Source organism: Ursus maritimus, unplaced genomic scaffold (genome assembly GCF_017311325.1).
Source record: "Ursus maritimus isolate PB19 unplaced genomic scaffold, ASM1731132v1 scaffold_1, whole genome shotgun sequence".
Lineage (NCBI taxonomy): Eukaryota > Metazoa > Chordata > Mammalia > Carnivora > Ursidae > Ursus > Ursus maritimus.
In genome coordinates this window covers 56,616,645-56,638,112 of record NW_024423343.1, presented here as the reverse complement: position 1 = coordinate 56,638,112, position 21,468 = coordinate 56,616,645, and the positions used below count along the sequence as shown (strand labels likewise).

The window sequence follows — 21,468 nt, the reverse complement described above, 5'->3', positions numbered from 1 at the left end:
AAATAAGTACCAATCCTTAACAACTATCAACAAGATCCTGTCGATTTCCCCATCTGTATCTTATTACAGTTTTGCCAATTTTTTTCCTTTTTTTTCATAATCCCCTTCATGAATTTCACCCATCCGCCATCCACCTCCCTTCTGGCAACCACCAGTTCTCTGTATTTAAGAGTTTGTTTCTTCTTTTTGGTGTTTATTTGTTTTGTTTTTTAAATTCTACCCGAGTGAAATAATATGGTATTTGTCTTTCTCTCACTGGCTTACTTCACTTAGCAATATACCCCCTGGGTCCATCCATGTTGGTGCAAATGGCAAGATTTCACTTTTTCTTATGGCTGAATAATATTCTAGTGTGTGTGTGTGTGTGTGTGTGTGTGTACCACAATTTCTTTACCATCCATCTATGGTTGGACACTTCGGTTGCTTCCACATTTTGGCTATTGTAAATAATGCTGCAATAAACAGAGGGGTGCATGTATCTTTTTGAAGTAGTGTTTTTGTTTTCTTTGGGTAAATACCCAGTTGTTGAATTACTGGCTCATATGGTAATTCTGTTTTTAACTTTTGAAGGCACCTCCATACTGTTTTCCACAGGACCTGCATCAATTTGCATTCCCCTTTTTATTTATTTTTTTTTCTTTTCCTTTTTTTTAAAATTTTATTTATTTATTTGACAGAGACAGAGAGACAGCCAGAGAGAGAGAGAACACAGGCAGGGGGAGTGGGAGAGGAAGAAGCAGGCTCCCAGTGGAGGAACCTGATGTGGGGCTCGATCCCAGGACTCTGGGATCATGCCCTGAGCCAAAGGCAGATGCTTAGCCTGCGCCACCCAGGGGCCCCAATAAAAGACAATTTTTCTAAACAGACTTTGAATGTACCTCTCTGTTCAATGAATTTTCCTACTTAAGGTAACATCTTAGGTTCACATTAACAAAGATCCTAGAGCTTACCTAGGACTTCCAGGTCCTTGTTATGGATAATTCCACCAAGTCTTGTATCAGAAGAGAAATTCTCCACTAGTTCATGAACTCTCAGGCTTACAGAAATAGGCACCCTTTCTTGCAATCTTCAATAGACACCCTTAACGTATTTCTTCTGAATGAAGTAAATAATGATGAACTCCAAATTTCAGAAGGTCCTTAAAATAAACTTGGCACAATGATTTAACAGTATGAGTCAGAGGCCTTTCCATATAAATATTTCATAGCTCTAAAGTGTCTATAATGTTACTGTACTCATAAGTGGGCAATTAGATATGTATTGTCAAACTGTGCATTCCCCTTTTTAAAAAGCTCTTCCTATGCTGCTCTTTCAAACCCTCGAGTGTGCCCAGTTCTTTCACAATGGCTGTCCCCCTGGCTTGCACCATTCATTTCATATGCTCTTCTTTATGTCAGTAGTTCCTTTCATCCTTTAGAATTTTGCTGAAACATGAGTTCCTCAGGAAAGTCTTCCCCATACCACAGGGTCAAGTCTGTTGTTACACACTCTCAGAGCCAGATGTGATCCTGATCACAAGTGTAATTATATTTCTAACATCTGTCTTTCACAGTAAAATAGAAGCTTTCTGAGGTTAGGAACTGTCTTTGTTCCCACCATTGTGTGCTCAGTATTCAACAAATACTCAATAAGTATTTGTTAAGTGAGCATTCAATTGTGATGGAAGTAACTTATACAGTCCGCTGTAATGTTGAGCAAATTATCTAGACAATCTATCTGTATTACCTGGTAACCTTCGTAAAGTCACAGGTCAACTCGTTGCGTTTTTCTGTATTCAAAATGGGAATAACAACTCCCTAAATACAAAGATTATTATAAGGATATGTAAATTAATTAAGAAACAGTTTGGGAGACTCACTCTGTAAATTTGATATGGTATTTGGATTTTGGTAATTGTGTGGGTAATTAATGCCTTGCAGTATATCTTAGAAAATTTAAGGTTTTCTTAAATTTCATGTATTTCTTACGTAAAAAATATACTAGCTGAAATTAAGCTTTTGGTTTTTTTCTTTTTAGTTAACCCTTAAATGATGTGGTTTATTATTTACCATGATGTAATAAACCTAGGGAATACTTTAATAAATTGAGTTCTTTAGAGAAAGCTACTTTGTTTGATCTTTGGTGAAAACATCAATTTACATATTAATCTTCAACCAAAAAAATCTTCAACCAAAAAAATTCTTATTTTTATTTTAATTCCAGTATAATTAACAATTTTTTGTATTAGTTTCAGGTATACAATACAGGGATTTAACAATTCCATTACTCAGTGCTTATCAAGATAAGTGTACTCTTAATCCCCTTCACCTGTTTCACCCATCACTCCCTCCACCCCAATCTGTTTGTTTCTATAGTTAACAGTTTGTCTTTTCGTTTCTTTTTTTTTTTCCTTTGTTTTGTTTCTTAAATTTCACATATGGGTAGGGGCGCCTGGGTGGCTCAGTGGTTAAGCATCTGCCTTCAGCTCAGGGCATGATCCCAGCGTTCTGGGATCGAGCCCCGCATCAGGCTCCTCTGCTGGGAGCCTGCTTTTTCCTCTCCCACTCCCCCTGCTTGTGCTCCCTCTCTCGATGCCTGTCTCTCTCTCTCTCTCTCTGTCAAATAAATAAAATAAAATCTTAAAAAAAAATTTCACATACGGGTAAAATCATATGGTATTTGTCTTTCTCTGACTTTGTTTAGCGTTATATTCTCTAGAACCATCCATGTCGTCACAAATTGCAAGATTTCATTCATTCTTATGGCTGAATAATAATCCATTGTATATACCACATCTTCTTTATCCATTCATCTATTGATGGACACTTGGTTAGATATTGCAAATAATGCTGTAATAAACATAGGGATGCATATATCCTTTCAAATTCATGTTTTTGTATTCTTTGGGTAAATACTCAGTAATCCAATTCCTGGATCATATGGTAGTTCCATTTTTAATTTTTTTTTTCTTTTTAATTTTCTGAAGGACCTCCTTGGTGGCTACACTGGTTTTCATTCCCACCAACAATGCATGAGGGTTCCTTTTCCTCCACATCCTTGCCAACACTTGTTGTTTCTTGTGTTTTTGATTTTAGCCATTCTGACAGGTGTGAGATGACATCTTACATTTCCCTGATGATGAGCGATGTTGGGCATCTATCTTTTCATGTGCCTACTGACCATCTGTATTTCTGCTTTGGAGAAATGTCTGTTTGGGCCTTCTGCCCATTTTTCAATTGGGTTATTTGGTTTTTTGGTGTCCAGTTGTATAAGTTCTTTATATATTTTGGATACTAACCCTTTTTCAGTTATGTCATTTGCAAATATCTTTTCCCATTCAGTAGGTTGTCTTTTAGTTTTGTTGATCAACCAAAAGTTTTGTCCTAGAAATAATTATGCAGCCTAGAATTTTAGAAATTTAGTTCCTACTTGTAAAATTCGCCAAAAATAGATTCAACAGAGTGAATGTTTTCTCTTTTTAATTAATTACTTTAGGCTTTTCTCATACTGATTATAGAAATTCATCATCTCACCTTTTCCTGAAGAATGGTGATAACCTTTCTGATCCTGAACTGTGTTTCCAACCATCAGATATCACTTGACTAACTATGACCAGTGGTCTAAAGTAATTTAATATTTTACATCATATGAGAATTGAAGGGGCAAAAACTAAGATCTATATTCTGCATAGCAAACATGTAAGATAATAGTTTTACGTTTTTCTTGCTTTTACAAACTTAATGTCGTTAATTGTTATTCTTAAAATACCAAGCACACTCTACCTTATTCTAAAACTATTGAAGCTTAAACAAAACCTAGTAATGGAATTAATCAGAACAAAGAAATGAACAACTTATTACTGAATATTAGCCTAAAAGGGGTGATTTTCTTTTTTTTAAGTAGTCTCTATACCCAACAGAGGGCTTGAACTCACGACCCTGACATCAAGAGTTGCACGCTCTACCAACTGAGCTAGCCAGGCACCTTAAAGGGGTAGATTTTAATCAAAATTCCATCAGGTAATTTTCTCAGCTGTGACCCTGCATATTAAATACTATGAAATGTGAAAAGGACTCTGTCATATTGATTCATTAATAAAATGTGCTTACTGAGTGCATAATTGGGCAAGGCCCTGTGCATATAGTTCCCCGTGCATAGGGTCACGAAGAACGGAACAATCTCAGGAGACCCATTTCAGAAAACTTTGAGGGGCGTCTGAGTGGTTCAGTCAGTTAAGTGTCTGACTTTGGCTCAGGTCATGGTCTTAAGGTCCTGTGATCGAGCCCCACATCGAGCCCCATGTAGAGCCCTATGATGGGCTCCATGCTCAGTGGGGAGTCTCCTTGTCCCTCTGCCCCTCCCCCAGCTCTTGCTTTTTCTGTCTCTCTCTTGAAAAATAAAATCTTAAAAAAAAAATTGAAAACTTAAAGAAAAGACCTCTATAATAGCTTCTGCATTTTTCAGATTACTCAAAGAAAAGATGTTGGCAATGCAAGTTAAAATAGGCATTTTATTGAGAAACTTGCTTTGTCAGTGAGAGTAAAAGTTACAAATATTTTCATTTAATAAAATTAGCATATCCATAATCCTAAAAAATCCCTTAAAAGCCTTTGTTTATCTGAAACCTCAGATCATTCAGATCCAGGGTTTTCTCTTAGTGTTTCCCGTGGAAAAAGATGCTACTTATTCCCATCATGCAAATAACAGAACATGTGTAGTATGACTTGTTCACAAAACAAATTCTCCAGTTTGAGTTGCCTGCATGCATGTGAATTAATACCTGTATTGCTGTCACTGTAAAAGTCTCCTGGTGTAACAGTGAGGCTTTAGGCTTACCCCTGAGCACTCTGAGACTTATTAATGTGGTCGTATAAAAAAAAAGGTCTTGCTGCAAGATAGCTCTGCTGAAAAACATCCCCATTCCCTAATCATAACATAAAGTTGGTACAGATTAATACTATACAATAAAGTGTAATTTACTTGTTAAATACACTAGGCTTCCATGCAGGTTTTTAAAAAAAATTACATATTTGTTGCAATGGTTTAAATCTATAAATTATTTTCTAAATGGCTTTTACATGAAACATTAAAAGTATGAGAAAAATAAATACTTGAAACATGTTTTAAATAAGTTAAACCAGCACTGACACGTAATAGTTAAGTAGAGGTTCAAAGGTCATGTGAATAGATCTCTTTTTAATTTACTGAAGATAAAGCTTATCTGAGGGCAACACTGAATAATTTTCAAGTTTATAGATTTTTATACATGGGTACTTTAAAAAGACTAAAATCTAGATGTAAAAGTAGGATGTTAGGTTTAGAATTTTTAAATCTTGACTTGAACTATATAGTTTTTTCTTTTTGACTACAGGGAATAAAGTGATAGGGCTATCCTTCTGCACTGTGATGCTTTGTGCAAACATCAGAATTGATATATGACAATGATTTTGTTGATAAAATTTAAACAAAACTGCTGAAATTATTTTTAGTACAAAAGTTAAAGATTACACTTCTGTTGATGGATTTTGGAGATAATATTTATGGTAGTTCTTCGCCTCCTGTGGCACACATTAGTACTTTGGATACAAAAGCAAGAAAAGATGAACTTTAAAAAAATACTGCTTCTAGTTTTTAAATGAGTATTTGTTAAGAAAACAGGAAAAACAGAATAAGAAGGCCTTTTATCAGAATCATTAAAATTCTTCTTAGGAGGCGCCATGGATAAGTGCAAAGTTGTCATAATTTAAGGTCCATTTCCTGCCAGCAGTATACCTGCCAAATTTGGCAATTTAAAGCAATAGTACATTGGATGTTGACTTTGAAATTATAGCAAACAGATGCAGGGAGCAATGTTTTAAAATGTTGGCATAATTAGTTTATGGTAATTATTATATTTATTATCAGACCTTTAAATTTTGACTTGTTTTTTCCCTTTTTCTGTCAGTTTCTTGTGTGTTTTCCATACACATGAAATCACAAAATGTTCGCATGGGGTGGAAACACATCTCACCAAATTTTACAGAAGAGGCAACTGAGGCTCAGAAAGGTTGTGATTTGCCTAAGGTCACACCGCTAATAAGAAACAGATCTGGGGCTAGAATATGGCCCAGGATTGTCTCCTTCATAATTTAGGTCTTAGGGGATGGGGATGAATGCTCAATCTCTTTATATCTTTCCTGTGGGGGAGTGTTTGCATTAATAGCAGAAGGACTCTGTTCAGGACTCTTTTGAATAAATCTATAAAACAAGTACTCGTCCCGAAATTCATACTCGTTAGTAATATGTTGGATGACTCCCCCTTGCACCAGTCTATCTCCATATATCACAGCTTCACCGCGGTCGGAGGCAAGGCCGACTTCAATGAGCCAGTTCACCAGGTCACAGCCACAGAAGGTTCCGGCAGACGTCTTTGCACCACACCTGTATGTCAAAGGAATGATTCACCCACATGTTCTGTAAACCTGGTATCAGCACTGCATGATGGAGGACAAGCGAGGAAAAACAGGAGACAGGGAAACACAGCATGATAGTTAAAAGGGTGGCAAGAATGAAACTATTCTGAATATAAAGGATTTGTTAACTCACCTGACCCTAGAAAGATCCACCAGAAAAAAATAAAGTATGCCAATAATGCTTGTGAAAACAGACACATGTCAAAAAAATGATAATGTCAATGCATCTTCAAAGTAGCATTCTTTTTATAGTAGCTGGCCTTTTATGATCAGGTCCATTCTGTAGACAGCTGAATATTGTTTATTTTACAAGTTATACTCTTAGGTATAGTAAGTAATTTACTTGTCTCAGTAACATTAAATAATATTTTTTACAAGCTCTTAAGAAGTGACTATTCTTACTCAACTACTCAAATCAGAGGTCATTATTTTCTGTTTATCACAGGGCCCACAAATAGTCTTTCTTCTTGCCTTCAGCAGCAAGACAATCTTACTGATATATTTGTCAAGAATTTGCATTAGGGAGTAGGGAAAGAATAAGTGTGATCTGTCTTGCTACAAATGTAAGGTCTTTACAATGTACTTTGATGATGAATCTATTTCTTGGTTATTTAAAATTTATCTTCCTAATGCAACTGTGGGGTACCTCACTTATGAACAAATAAACAAGGCAAAGAGAAATGTAAAAGAACCAATTAAGTGAATTCTGTACATTTTCGTATAAATATGTAAGAGGCAACACGAATCTGTCCACAAGCATTAGTCAAGCTGTAAAACCCGAAGTGCTTGACAGCAGGAAACAGCAGATGAGAATCAAGATGAAATGAGAAATAGGTGACAAAAATTTTAGAACACTTAACCACCAATGAATATAGCGTTTCATATAAAAATTAGCAAAGAGGTTAATATACATGAAAAATCTTCTCAAGTACATAAATCAAAATATTTTAGCATCAGTATTTTGCTTAGTAATAAGATATCTTCATTTATGCTTTGTAACTACAAACATCACTTTGAACAAAAGCCTGAATAGTATAACCTATGAATGATCCTTCTCCCTGCTTGTCGTTTTTTAACTTACAGACCAACACCTTCTATTCCCAGACACCAACTGAATCATATTTGCTTCCTGATGCCTGACCGGGCAGCTCCCGTCGCCGCGTGTGGAACCGTACAGAGTGGCAGAGAATGTGCTGGACAGGGCCCAGAGCTGCAGCGCCGCCCGCCAGAAGCCAGAGCCGCGCTTCGGAGAGCAGCCAAGCACAGTGGGCCTTTCTTCAGTGCACTGCCCTCCCTTCATTTAAAAAAATAATTGTAAATTGTTGGAACTATCCACAGATGGAACTTCTAAATAATTCTGTTTGGCTCTTTAAGGGGAAGAAACTTAACTTTTCTTCATAGTTTGCCATTTCCAGAAACCGAGCAAGGACCATCATATAGATTTTGCTATCCAATTCAAAGACATGTTATCTAACTTTAAAGAAGAGGAAAACAAAGGTTTAGAGAATTGACGTGGCCTGATGACACATAGCTAGTAAGTAGCAGACTCAGGAGCTGGCCTCTGGTATCGGTATCCGACCAGTGAGGCCCCTTCCCACTAGCTGTACCAGGCTACCTTTTGGTTATAATAAAATATACTGGCATAAATATATCATTCTGAATGGTAATCTTCATAAATTTTCAAATACGCAGTTATAGACATAAAAGTATTTAGTTTTTTATGTTGTGTTTTTCTTTTCTCTTTTATGATAACCCAAAATCATGGCACTGTAACATTCATTTCCTGCTGCATGCTCCATACCTTGAGGATTAGAAGAATAAATATGATGTCATAGACTGAAGATTAGGACTTGAAGGGAAAAATAAGCAGCAGAATTAATTAAAAGACAAATTTCATTCATTTTCTTGCCAATGTCATTAATAATATGAAATAACATACCACTAGGAGATGGAGAATAGAAAGCCACTTCTAAATCCAGTGTATCTCATAGTTTGTGAGAGATACTAATGGCCAACATGAAGTGAATGTTAATATTTTACTATATCGTGGTTCATTCTAAATTAGTTTTCACACTTTATATAGAAATAGGCAGTTATATAACATTTAGAAGGTGTAAAAATCTTATATATGCTGTTTCTTAAACTATAAACTGACCCATAGCTATTTTAACTTTTACATGTAAATGCGCTATTGAAAATAACAACCATATAGTTAGTTACAACCACATTACTTAGCCTGTTACAAACCAAAATTAATCATCTAAAATATAATTATCTGGAATTTGTACTTACCTTCTTTCTTTGACAATGTTTCGGATACAGAGGTCACGGTGATAATGGATAAATTGTTGACAGGTCATTTTTATTTCCTCAGGAACAGGAGAACCCCTGTTTTCTGCTGTCTCTTTATTATTCCATAGGAATTCAAGTCTAAAAACCAAAATTTATGGGGGCCACTTTTAAGGAAAGGAAAGCACTGAGAGAAAACCCCTTCTTGCTTATCACCCCATCAACATGGCTCTTCCAAAGCTATCATCTACAACATCCAGATATCGCTTGTCTCCAAAGCAAAGACATAACCTGTGCTTGGTTTCCTGGTCCAAGCAGGTGGGGTGGAGGTGAGGTGAGATGGGTGGGAGACTTGAGACTCGAATATTTTATAAACCCTCCTGACATATTTGATCCATTTCATTTCTGCCAATAAATGAAGTTCTTTTCTTGTTCTACATTCTACTGTTTTAGGTTGCAAAAACAACTTACAGAGATCAAGTATTTTATTTAATCATTTTCCAATTTCAGTACCACGGAGACAAATACTGGGATCTGGAATACAGCGTAATTCTGTTTCTGTCTCCTCAGACAGTGGATCTGTTGACTATTTTACCTAGTCAACATTATGAAGCTGAGAACTAAGTTCAATGACTTTCCTATTAGGCTTTTTCTCCTTAATGAAATGATTATGGCCCTAGCAACTACATCTTAATAATGTGATGATGTTAATAAGGACAAAAAAGAAGAAGGAGAAGAAAGAAGAGTGACCATATACTGGGCATTTTTTATATAGTTGGTTGGATAAATTCCATTAGTACTTCTAATTTCTACTAATTTTGACTTTGAAAACAAATGAGGACATACAAAGATTTGTGCTGCCTTTTCCTGCCACTCCCAAGCTGGAGAATTCCCACTTCATTATTATAAAGAAATTACCAATCTGAATCCAAAGAAACTTTGCACCAAGCAAATAAAAAACAAAAATTCAGAAAAAAGAGAACTTGAGTTTTCTATAAATTGTCAGTTTGATAGAAAGAGAAATCCTATTGTCAAAGGAGAATCTACATTTTCAAATATAGACCTCTGGGGGCACACCATCTACTACTTCCATTTCTAAATACACTTTCAAGTTTCATTTTATTTTATGTAGTTAATGGCATAGGTAGAAGTTCGCATCCATCAGTTCGTGTTAAAATGCAAATGACAACGTTGGATCAATAAGAGTTCTTCCAATATTTTCTCTGCAGTTATTTACAACAAATACGTGAATCAACATATAACCTTTCTGAAGTGTTTAATTTACCCTTTCTGTGGTCTCCGAGCAGTTACTAAAGATTTAAAAATATCAGTATCTTAATAGAATGGCCTTGTCATTACCTTTACAGATATTGATTATTTCAAAACTAAATTTACCTTCTTTTGAAAGGCAGGATGATTAAATGTTTGTCCAATCCGAAGATGCCAAAGGAAATAAATCCCTAGGGAAGAAGAAAAGTTATAGTTATGAATTCAACACTAGAATGTTAAGACTGGGAAGTTATGGAAGCCACCATATTTAGTGCTGAGGGAAGCAGACCCATAGCGATTAGAGCAATATTGAAGTGGAACACAAGGCAGGCCCTCTAAAGTGTATGCCTGGAGGCAGGTATGATACTTGGCCACCTCTTTCTGGTCGTCTATCCTACTAGTTATGTTGGATAACTGGTTTAAGCCAGTACTGAGCAACCATAACTGCATATTAGCTTACTGAAGAAAAATGAAAATATTTAAGAGCTTTATGTCTTTTTTCCCTCTTTTTAAAAAAGAAAATAAATTATCTCCTATTGTGCTTAGGTATTTATTATTTTTCTGTTAACACTTCAGAAATTATAGAATTATATAGTATCTTGTTATAATGAAGTAACTGAACAAACTTTATGTGAAATGAAGTTGGCTAGGTGCTTAACAGAAAGACTTTGAAGGATTTGGGGGTGATGAAGCAAACTGGCACCAGAAGTCAGCCACACATCAGGACAATGGGGACTGCTTGGGGGGGCAGAAGGCTGGGAACTGCCATTTGTCAGGCACAGGGGGATAAGGATCTAAGTGCAGGTGGGTGGGAGGTGGGATGGAGAATGTCATGTATTGCACGAAAGATCTACCTTGCTTCACCCCCAAACTATAAACCACCAAAAAGGAATGATCTTACTATAACACCTATACAGGATGTGGTGGTGGTGGTGGGGGGGGGTGTATCTCTTTCTTTCCTTTGAAACACTTGGGCCATTAGCTGTGGGGGCATCATTTCAAATGCAACATTCCTGGCATTAGCTTCTTTGTGAAGCCTTCTCAGTGCCAGCCTTGGGGTGACTCGGCCTGGAATGGCTTTCCTGAACACAAAATGTTGAGTGAGACTGTGAGTTTTCAACCTAGTATTTTATAGGTCTTGAGTACAAAATCAGGTCTTACACAGAATCACAAAGTAAGGTGGGCATCAAGTAGCTTGGGATACTCAAGTCTATCTGTGATATACTGACTAGGTCACTTATCTGTCTGGTCAGAGTCATTTTGCTCCCACAACAATGGCAAGACAAACTGGAGATATTTCAAGAAATTAATGTTAGGGTAAAAAGTGCAAGAGTCTTTACTGATAAATGTTAACTGACTCAGTCGATTATTAAAACCAGTGATTTCAAACACAGTATTTTTTTCAACCTGATACTTACTCTGGGGACTAGTATTCTCTAACTAAAATGTAAGGGACTGAAAACAATCACATTTTGAACACATAAAAATATCCTCCCAATACATAACACACCACTTACCTTTAAATATCCATTTTAATAGTGACATAAAAACAACAGCTCCTATTATATTAGTTCTTCATGGGATTTTAGTTTCTAATTTGTAAACTGGGAGTGATAATGTCTACTTTGTAAGTATTCTTGTGACGTTTAAGTAAGATGACTAATGTAAATGCTTAATAGTGGTTGGCATATGGTAGTAGGTCCTCAAGAAATGGTAACTAACTATCCCTGGCCAAAATTTATTTGTCTACCACATGATTTTCTGAAGATTTAAGTACCTATTTTTCAAGAAACATCAAAATGTAAATGAAACAATGTTCATCCATTTAAGTAACTAAACTAAAGGCTCAGAGAAGGTAAGTCTTTTTCCCAAAGTGACTTATTAAGACCATCACAAAGTTTAAAAAGAAGCTGGAACATCTTGTCCCTGCTTAAATTATCATTCTTTATTTTAAAACCAAAGCAAAAAACGATTTGGTGTTTCTGATTGAAACACTCCGTGTGCATTCTGATGACTTGAAGCAACATGGAGACGGGCAGCAGCTGTCAGCTGTCACGCGCACCAGCAGCTGGCAAACCAACTAAACCCTTTTGATTTAAAAGAAAACAACAACATCCGCACCACTACCCCCCAAACAGCCCATCCAGGAAAACAAAAAAGCCCTCCAGCCCTCCAAGTTCTCAGGAAATAAATACCTGGCCAAAGTTAAACACAGCACAGAAAAACTGTAACTCAACGTAGAGTCTTCCAGGTTCTTGGTTGAATAGCCACCATAAACAACTGGAAAGATTCTGTAAAGGAAGGTGCAAATAGTATTTTAAAATGAAGCTAGCTAATCATTTCTTTCTATCCAGAACACAGTACAATAACTTATCTGCTTAATAATTAGGCAGAGAAAGACTAAAAGGAAAAACACCAAGAGAATATAGAGGCTTTGTCTTTTGAACAAGAGGTTTCAACCTCTCCTCTTGACAGATGTCATTCAAACAGCCTCTAATTTGATCAGACTTGAAGCAAGAAGACACACGCCATAATACAGAAGCTTACATAATACATCAGGACTGCCGACTAGCCTAAGACAGGACTGATTTTAACATTAGTTCTACACAATGAAAACAATCACATCACTAAGCAGCAGTTCTTGGCAGCATTTCTTACTTTTTGATTTTTGTTCTTAAACAGCAGTTAAAATGGTGCTGGCTGATAGCACTCTATGTAACGGGCATCCCCACGTAAAAAGGTTTCTTCATACATTATATGGTCCATCTCCCATCTCTAGGCAAGTTACGCTTCAACCATCTCAAAGAATTATATAATAATAACTGATAATTCATAAAAGAGGACATAAAACTAATTCTAAAAACCCCTAGTAATCAGAGAAATGCATTGAAAAAATAAAGTGCTGTATTTCACTTATAAAACTATCAAATTTTAAAATTTACAACATTCAGTGCTGGTGAGAGTACTTTTACAAATCTATGCTACTCCTTCAGAAAACAATTTCAGAGAATGCATCCAAAGGCACCGAAATGTTTATACTCTTTGATCCAGATTTCCCAGCTTTGAGAGTCTATCATACGGAAATATTGTGTGGAGATGTTTATTTAAGCATTTTGAAGAACTAGGAATCATCATCCACAAGAAAGTACTTGAGTAAATTATAACGAATCTCCTCTGTGGTTCATTGGGGAGCCATTTAAAGTAACAGGAACAACTATGTAGCAACATGAAAATGGTTGACATAGGTGACAAAACAGGGTATAAATCTGTATGACCATGAGAACCATGAAAAATGTACTAAAAATAGAAGGTAGTAATCTTATAACTATCTATTGTATGAAGTGGTTGTGTTATTTTCATAATGAAAAATTCTGTTTGAAAGCTTATTTATCTGAGGAATGTCTCCTGCGAGACCACGTGGGTATTTATCCACTGAGGTCAGTCTTGGAAGGAATGCGTCAGACTAAGTGGCCCGTACACTGTGGAGATACCTGGTTTTACCAAGTTCTACGTTCAGAGAATAGAGTAAAAGACTCTAAACAAAATAGGCTATTGGGGCATTTAGGCAACAGGGTGCTGTGAATTCTTGATTCCCCTTGCTCCCCAAACAGCTCGAGATCAGGATTTCAGATTGGCCTCCTTGCCACCCCCCGCCCCAGAAGCAGCAACTAACATTCCCCCAGATGCGTGAATAAAAATCTTTGCCAAACATTTAAAGAAATGGCCCCAAAACAAAAATCAGAAGAAACATTTACAGCAAACAGGCCAATAATGAGAAGTAAACACAGCAACACATGTCGAGTCAGTTGCTGGTCTCCACTCTGCAGATACTGCTCTTCTTCCTGGACTAACATGCAGCTCTGGGAGTTACAGCGACTCACACAATGATCATCTATAAGACAGTAAGTACAACAATTTGTAATCAGAGCTTTTTATTTGAATGCATTTTAAATTCATAATGACTTTCGAGCAAAGCAGCACATATGCACATTCAGCTCAGAATCAGTATATTATTTTAGACGAAATTTGAGGAAGCTTCCTTCCTGTGGTCTCAGGAGAGCTCTACTTGTCAAGCGTTTTCATCTGAAATAATATCAGTAGGGTGCCATAGTTGCCATCTACACTACTCAACAGTGTATCATCTATATATTTTAAGACCAGGTTTACTATATCTACTTAGAGAATTTTTCTTCTCTTTTTTTTTGTTTTTAAGATTTTATTTATTTATCTGACAGAGAGAGAGAGAGAGAGCAGCAGCAGCAACAGAGGGAGAGGGAGAAGCAGGGTCCCCGCTGAGCAGGGAGCCCAATGTGGGACTCCATCCCAGGACCCTGGGATCATGAACTGAGCCGAAGGCAGATGTTTAACCGACTGAGCCACCCAGGCGTCCCCTCTACTTATAGAATTTTTCTACAGCAAGAGCACACAAATACTTTTTATTAAAGTAGGATCATATAAAGGCACAGTTCGACAGCCTGCCCTTTTTTTTTTTTTTTTTTACTTAGCAACACTGGGTACTTCCCTCAATGCCATTAGCTGTTATTATAGCCATTAGCTATGTATTATAAATATATATATATATATCTTAATTTCTTTTTCTAAAGCGAAATTAACAGCTCATGTTTCATCTGTAACAAATTACATATTGGTCATGGATATCCTAGTTTGGTTCACTGTAACATAAATTTAACACTCCCCCTTGCCTTTCCTTAAAGAGTTTAGCATCTGCCTTAGAAAAGACCATTAAGAAATCAAAACTGTTATACACCATTCTGTTGACACGCAGAACCAAGTCCAGATCACAGGTATGACTCTTCTCTGGACTGGACTCGAGGGGAGGGGCCTTCCCAAGAAACCTGTGTTCTCCTGCCTCAGTTCCACTATGCCCTTGGCCTCAAAAGCAGGGGAAAACATTTTTTACAAAAGGGATGTCTAGTCCAACATACAGTCTGATTTTAAAAAGTCAAAGATGAAAACCACAATTTTATAGATTTTAACCCTCAAGGTAACCACAAAAATTTGTATTTCCTAGAGCCCCTTTCCAGAAAAGGACATACACAGTCATTAAACATGGTCCAACATTTTGGCTAATGGCACGGGGAAGCACACAGTGTTGCTATGTGAAAAGAAAGCAGGCTGCCAAACTGTCTCTCTAGTATGATCCTACTTTAATAAAAATTATTTACGTATATCTTGGTGTAGAAAAATTCTATCAATATATATATATATATATATAATAAACCTGGTCTTAGGGTACAGATACTACAAAAATGGATAAAAATAAATTTTATTATTTTTCTTTTGCCTTTCTTACACATTGCAACATTGATTTTGCCTTTGTGCTGCGCCAGTGTTTTGAGGGTAAGGAATTAATTATACTGCTAAACTCTAAAAATTCTCATTTGTTCATGGTTTGATTTCCTTTAGCCTTTATTTCAGGCTTAAGGAATGATACTAAATTATATGAGTAGATGAAATCCATATATGATGGCTTTCTTTCTATATAACTTTTGCAAAATAGGATCAGAAAATGTAAGAAGTTCCTATATAAAAGAGTTTTCAGGAATAAGCATTATCCATGAAGAAAATGACAGATAAGAAAAGCATAGTTTTCAGAGACAAAAAAATGTTAAATTAAATTACACACTGAATTTGTTGACAGACTTCACTATTAGGTATATTGCGTAGGGAGAAAACAAGGAGGAAAGCCTAGGGAATTATGCTGTAAAGAAACATTAGTTTAGGAAAGTGGCATACAAAATGGAAAAACAGTTTAACTGAATGCCAAACGGGTTTTCCTAGCAGAAAGTCAGTGAAGGCCCAACATCTGATATATTTTCACTTCTTTCTATAGACATGTGAGTTTCACTATTTAGGATTCACTGCTAGCCAGCAGATAGCAGCTAAATATAAACCCTGACTAACAACCACTACTACTGCAAGTATGTTTAATGAGCAAATATTTACTATATATTCCACACACTGTGCTAAGTGATTTGCATACATCGTTATTATAATCTTCACATTTCTTATATAAAAGTGAAATGCCTTTGGCAACAATACAGTTGACATAGGTTTCATCACGAAGAGGGCTTTTGGGGGTTTCCCTTTCTAACTTAATTATAAATAAGCATAATCAACTGAAAGTGCATTGCAATTTTACGTAAGTGTGTTCAGTTGTTTCAAATACTTTGAATTCCATTGTGTGCGCATGGGGATGGTCCAAGATGGTAGCACAGGAAGACCCTGAACTCATCTCCCACAGATACACCAGATCCACCACTCTATATGGAATAACTCCCACCTAAACAGAACGAAAACTAGCTGAACAGCTTCCTCCACAAAAAGGGAAAAATGGCCACACTGAGCCAGGTTGGAAAGGCAGAAATGCAGTCTTACCAAAAAGCTCACCCTGGGCGCAGTGACTCACAACAGGAAAGGACCTCACAGGCTCAGCGCTCCCTGACGAGTGAGGGGTTTGTGCTCCACATCAGGCACCCAACCCTTGGGACCTGCACCAGACAGATGAGGCCCCAGACATGGGGCTTATGTGCAGGGGCCCGAGGGTTGTGGGGATCTGAGATACAACTTGTGAGGGGCTCATGCACGGACTCACCCGTCTGGGGACCCAGCACGAAGGCAGCAGTTTGAGAGGTGACTGGATTACATGTGAAGGAGACTCAACTGCTAATCTTAAAGATTCGCTGGAATTTTCTTTGCAGACAGAGCTGCTGGAGAGTGCCAATTTTTGCACTCTTCCTCTACCTTGCCAAGGCAGACAGGTGCGTGCAAACATAACACGGCTAAATCCAAGACACGTCCCTCCCAGCATGCTCTGCTCCAGCCCTGCTAAAATTGCAGATGTGCCCCGCCCTGGATGCTCTTTCCTGGCACAGGCATGTCCCACACCCAACACTATCACACAGCTTTGCTAAAGCCTGTGGGTGAACTCAGTCTGCACAGAGGCCACTCAACTGCCTGGCTCTGGCGGCTGGGGAGGCTTGTGCTTCTGGGCTCCATGGGTCTGTAACAATTGGAAAGATAGTTCTGGACAGGATACCATATCCTGGGCAATACACAGACAGCACACTACATATATGGCCCCAGAGTGCACATAAAAAGACCCACTTGAGGGTCCGGGAGCTTTAACCTGAGGGACGAGCTTCAGGTTAAAGCCACACATCTAAGGCTACAGAAGCACTCTCAGAGGATACAGGCAGCGGGACGCCATCTGTGCACACCACCCCCCACCTTGGCCTTGCCACAGCTCACTGGTATCTCCCAGAAAGGCTCTTTTATACCTGACTGAAGCCCTGATTCTTGGTAACTGTCACCCAGGGGACACCTTCGGATCTCCCGGTCTAGAGATCAGCAGGGTCTACAATTGTGGTCCCACAGGATTGTATGTATTTGCATACTTTAAGAGCCGTTGCCTGAGCATCTGGCTTCCAATCAGCCTAAATTTAGGTCCCTCCCTTTTTTTTTTTTTTTTAAAGATTTTATTTATTTATTCGACAGAGATAGAGACAGCCAGCGAGAGAGGGAACACAAGCAGGGGGAGTGGGAGAGGAAGAAGCAGGCTCATAGCGGAGGAGCCTGATGTGGGGCTCGATCCCATAACACTGGGATCACGCCCTGAGCCGAAGGCAGACGCTTAACCGCTGTGCCACCCAGGCGCCCCAGGTCCCTCCCTTTTGGACGGGTCCTAGCACACCCTCAACAACTGGGACTGTGAAAAATAAATCAGGCTAGACCATCACGAAGGGTCTAGAGACAACCAAGAGCTAGGGCAAGGTTGAAAACAGACTGGTGGTTATCGGAGGGGATGGGGGTTGGGGGGGGTGAAAAGAGTGAAGGGGGTCAATTGTATGGTCATGGATGGTAACCACACTTATTGTGGTGATCAATGTGTAATGTATACAAATATTGAATTATTATGTTGTACGCCTTATACTATGTTACAAACCAATTTTAGCTCAAATAAACAAATAACCTGAAATTCAGACCACAAATGTAATTCAGTCTCTTACTCTGTATGTCAAAGGTTATTACTTTCAAAAATATTTATTTTATAAGAAAGGGTATATTTAAAGTATATAGATTCAAAATATAATTAAGCACTAATTGGTCCTCGCCCCGAAGAAAATGAGTGGGGGAAAAGTCTCAGCTGCTAAAATAAGAAAAAAGTCCAAAAAAAAAAAAAAAATGGCGCTTGGGTAAACTTCTTGGAATTATCACATGGGTTAAATTTATTGGAAAATATGTATATAATAATACCAATTACTATAAGAACTTTATTTTTTCTTATTATTATTTTAAGTAGGCTCTGTGTCTAATGTGGAGCCCAAAGCAGGGTCTGAACTCACGACCCTGACACCAAGACCAGAGCTGAGATCCAGAGTTGGACGCATAACCGACTGAGCCACCCAGGTTCCCCAAACTTAATTTTTTTAAATGAGTATTCTATCTATGCACAATTATTATCCTATTAGCACTTTTCCCCAGCTTATTTGAGAATACATAAGCAGTGTAGCTTCTATGAAATCCTAAGCCGAAATCTTTTAAGGTACAAGGAGAGGAATCTTCTGTACCTTAGGCCCATCCTCATAGCCTGGAGGCACTTACTTTTCTCAAACGAAGGAGTCACAAGCCCGCTGGCGCTTGGGTTTGCTACTGGCTCTGTGGACGGGCAGTGTGAGCCACCATTTCCCATGGAGCAGGAGCAGCAACCTATACAGATAAAATAACATAGGAGAATAAGGCCCAACCACAACAGACATGGGCAACTTCAAGAGATGCCAAACCAAGCCAGACAGCCCACCCACTCAGAGACACACACAAATTTCCCATGCAGCCACAATGGAAATGTGTTCACATGATGTCTATGCAGAAGAATTTACATGTGCTTATACAGAGGTTAGTATTTAAAGAGTGGCAGACAAAGGACTGCCTCCTTTATATATTGCTTGCTCATTGCCTGACAAGGAAGAGTGTATTTATCCATGCTGTTTTTATTAGTTACCACTGTGCTTCGAGAACGAAGAATGTGAACAGTTTCTTCAAATACAGCTTTTATTTCATCATTCCTTAAAAACATGCACTAATGCTCTATTGTACACTGTAGTTAATTGAAACTCCTTGGCCTGAATTTGAAAGCTCCTGAGGACTTGGCTCCTCTTTCCCTACCCAACCACCCCCACTATCCAACAAGGCCTTTCCCTTCTTTCTGGACAATTCTTTAGTGTCCTCCACAAACCCCATGCCTGTTCGGGTCTGCAGACCTATTTAGACACGTGTGCAATTCCCACTCTTGTTAATTCTCTGATATCCTCTCCTCCTTTATGTTCAGCTCAAGACTTGCTTCTTTCAAGAACGTGTTTCCCACTAGTCTAGAAAATGCAGTCAAAACAATTCTATTCTTTTGTCTTTTCAAACATATACTGCTGCAAATCTCTTGCTGCTTTATAGGTCGCTTGGATTACGGACGTCGCACTGACACATCTGCTACAGAACCGTAGTTTCTCCTCGACACAGTCAGAGGATGCGTGCGGTGTCCTTGAAACACTCCACACAGATACAAGCCATCGTGCTCCTTGACATGGATTCTTTTTCTTTCCTTTTGACATGGATTCTAATAAAATAATAACTTCAGTGATAAACCGTATTAAAATTTAATATGCTAGAAAAAGGAATAATGCCTAGGGTGAAATTTTCATTGATAATATAATTTAATTCTTCAGTGGTGTTCTTAACAGAAAAAGATTTCAAAGTATAAAAACTACTATCTATAATAAGCTATTACAAGTGTCTTTCTAAATTAAAGAGAATGATGCCATCTCAAAGTTAAAATAGAACCACAGAATAATAGAAAAGACAACGCAGAGATCATCTGGCCCAGCCCTCCTATCTTCAGAATCTTGAAGGCTTAAGTCAGCTAAGATGGAATTGTTCAGAAAACAGATATAAAGCCAGCCCATTCCAATGACATACATATAGGGCACACACGCAGGTACTCCCACGTGATTACAGCCACCACGAGAAGTGCTATGGCAGTTTTTATCTTCTAACATAAGCAGGATATAACTAGCCTATTAGCCTTTTCTTTTATAACTAAACTTTTGATGTCATATTAAAATAGGTTTATTTCCCTTTTAGTCATAATTCCACACTTAACAACATGTGCAAATGATGGGTCTCTGACAAACGCATAGCAAGGGGTAGAGGTAAGTGAACTATTTTGGATAACTGAGATTTGGGGAGGCCAGACTGGACATCAAATGTGTTATATGTTAATATTACTAGCAAAGCAGAAGAGAGCAGGATTTGCAGAAGGAGAAAAACCACACAGATTTTCCTCTAGAAACATGGGTCAATAGGCAAATAAACAAGTACTTGGCCACAGCAATTTGTAGGGTAGCTTCCGAAAATCATGGTGTAGGGGCGCCTGGGTGGCTCAGTCAGTTAAGCGTCTGCCTTCAGCTCAGGTCGTGATCCCAGGGTCCTGGGATCGAGCCCCGTGTCAGGCTCCCTGCTCAGTGGGGAGCCTGCTTCTCCCTCTTCCTCTCCACTGCCCCGCCCCCGGCTTGTGCTCTCTCTCTCTCTCTCAAATAAATAAATAAAATTAAAAAAGAAAAGAAAAGAAAATCATGGTGTAACGTATCCAGCCACGCATCTACCCAGCCATTAACAAATATTACTAAGTACTTACAGTAAGACTGATACAGTGCCAAGGCTATAATGTTGGGCAAATCAGTCATCGCACTTACAGTCAGTCTAGTGGGTTATACAGATAGGTCTAACGGCAATTATAAAACAGTGAGATGCGAGGAGACGGAAATAGAAACACTGAGGAAGATTTCCTATGGAACCAAGTGACAGCTATCCTCTGGCTCTTTATACAGGACAAGCTAGTTTTCCTGCTGGAGATGATGATGACTGAGTTTAAAGAATATCTATGGTGCACTTTATTTGGTACTTTTAAAATACAGATAGAGGGGCCCCTGGGTGGCTCAGTCAGTTAAGTGTCTGCTCAGTCAGGTCCTGATCCCAGGGTCGTGGAATCGAGCCCCACGTAAGGCTCTATGCTCAGCAGGGACTCTGCTTGAGATTCTTCTCCTCTGTCCACCCCCACCATGCACTTGCTGTCTCGTACTCTCTTGCTCAAAAGAAATAACTAAATCTTTAAAAATAAAATACAGGTAATGGTGGCCGCAAAAGGCTCTGGGCTTAAGACACTTTGTTTTGTCTTCACCACACATTGTCAGGCCCTCTGTAGCCAGTTCCGAAACTCTCATGGGGAAAGAAGACAGAGAGCCGGCTAGAGTGGGGTAGTGCACGGGATCCTTACTGGATCACTGTAGGCGTCCACAAAGGAAGTGAGGGAGGAGAGGGTGCGGGACAGCATCAGAAAAGTACTCGAGACTTAGGGAAAGCAACTTTTGAAATTTGAGTGAAAACATCATAAATAGAATCCTTGAAC

At 38.3% G+C, this 21,468-nt stretch overlaps 1 protein-coding gene and 1 long non-coding RNA gene across 3 annotated transcripts in view; both read right to left on the bottom strand.

The window, feature by feature from the left end:
* Nucleotides 1–2,445, bottom strand: part of LOC103659579 — a 28,637-nt gene extending 26,192 nt beyond the window's left edge. Inside the window, exon 1 of the long non-coding RNA XR_005838431.1 lies at nucleotides 951–2,445. This is a non-coding gene — a long non-coding RNA (uncharacterized LOC103659579). The remainder of the gene's footprint in view (nucleotides 1–950) is intronic.
* Nucleotides 2,446–4,471: 2,026 nt separating this feature from the next.
* GPR155 (G protein-coupled receptor 155) overlaps nucleotides 4,472–21,468 on the bottom strand; it is a 42,219-nt gene continuing 25,222 nt past the window's right edge. For both annotated transcript variants that reach the window (XM_008687131.2, XM_008687132.2), the window contains 6 exons: nucleotides 18,615–18,719; nucleotides 13,745–13,881; nucleotides 12,185–12,280; nucleotides 10,116–10,180; nucleotides 8,724–8,861; nucleotides 4,472–6,399 (listed from right to left, as the gene is read on the bottom strand). In XM_008687131.2, coding sequence (XP_008685353.1) covers nucleotides 6,108–6,399; nucleotides 8,724–8,861; nucleotides 10,116–10,180; nucleotides 12,185–12,280; nucleotides 13,745–13,881; nucleotides 18,615–18,719 — 833 coding nt within the window. In that variant the 3' untranslated portion in view covers nucleotides 4,472–6,107. The remainder of the gene's footprint in view (nucleotides 6,400–8,723; nucleotides 8,862–10,115; nucleotides 10,181–12,184; nucleotides 12,281–13,744; nucleotides 13,882–18,614; nucleotides 18,720–21,468) is intronic.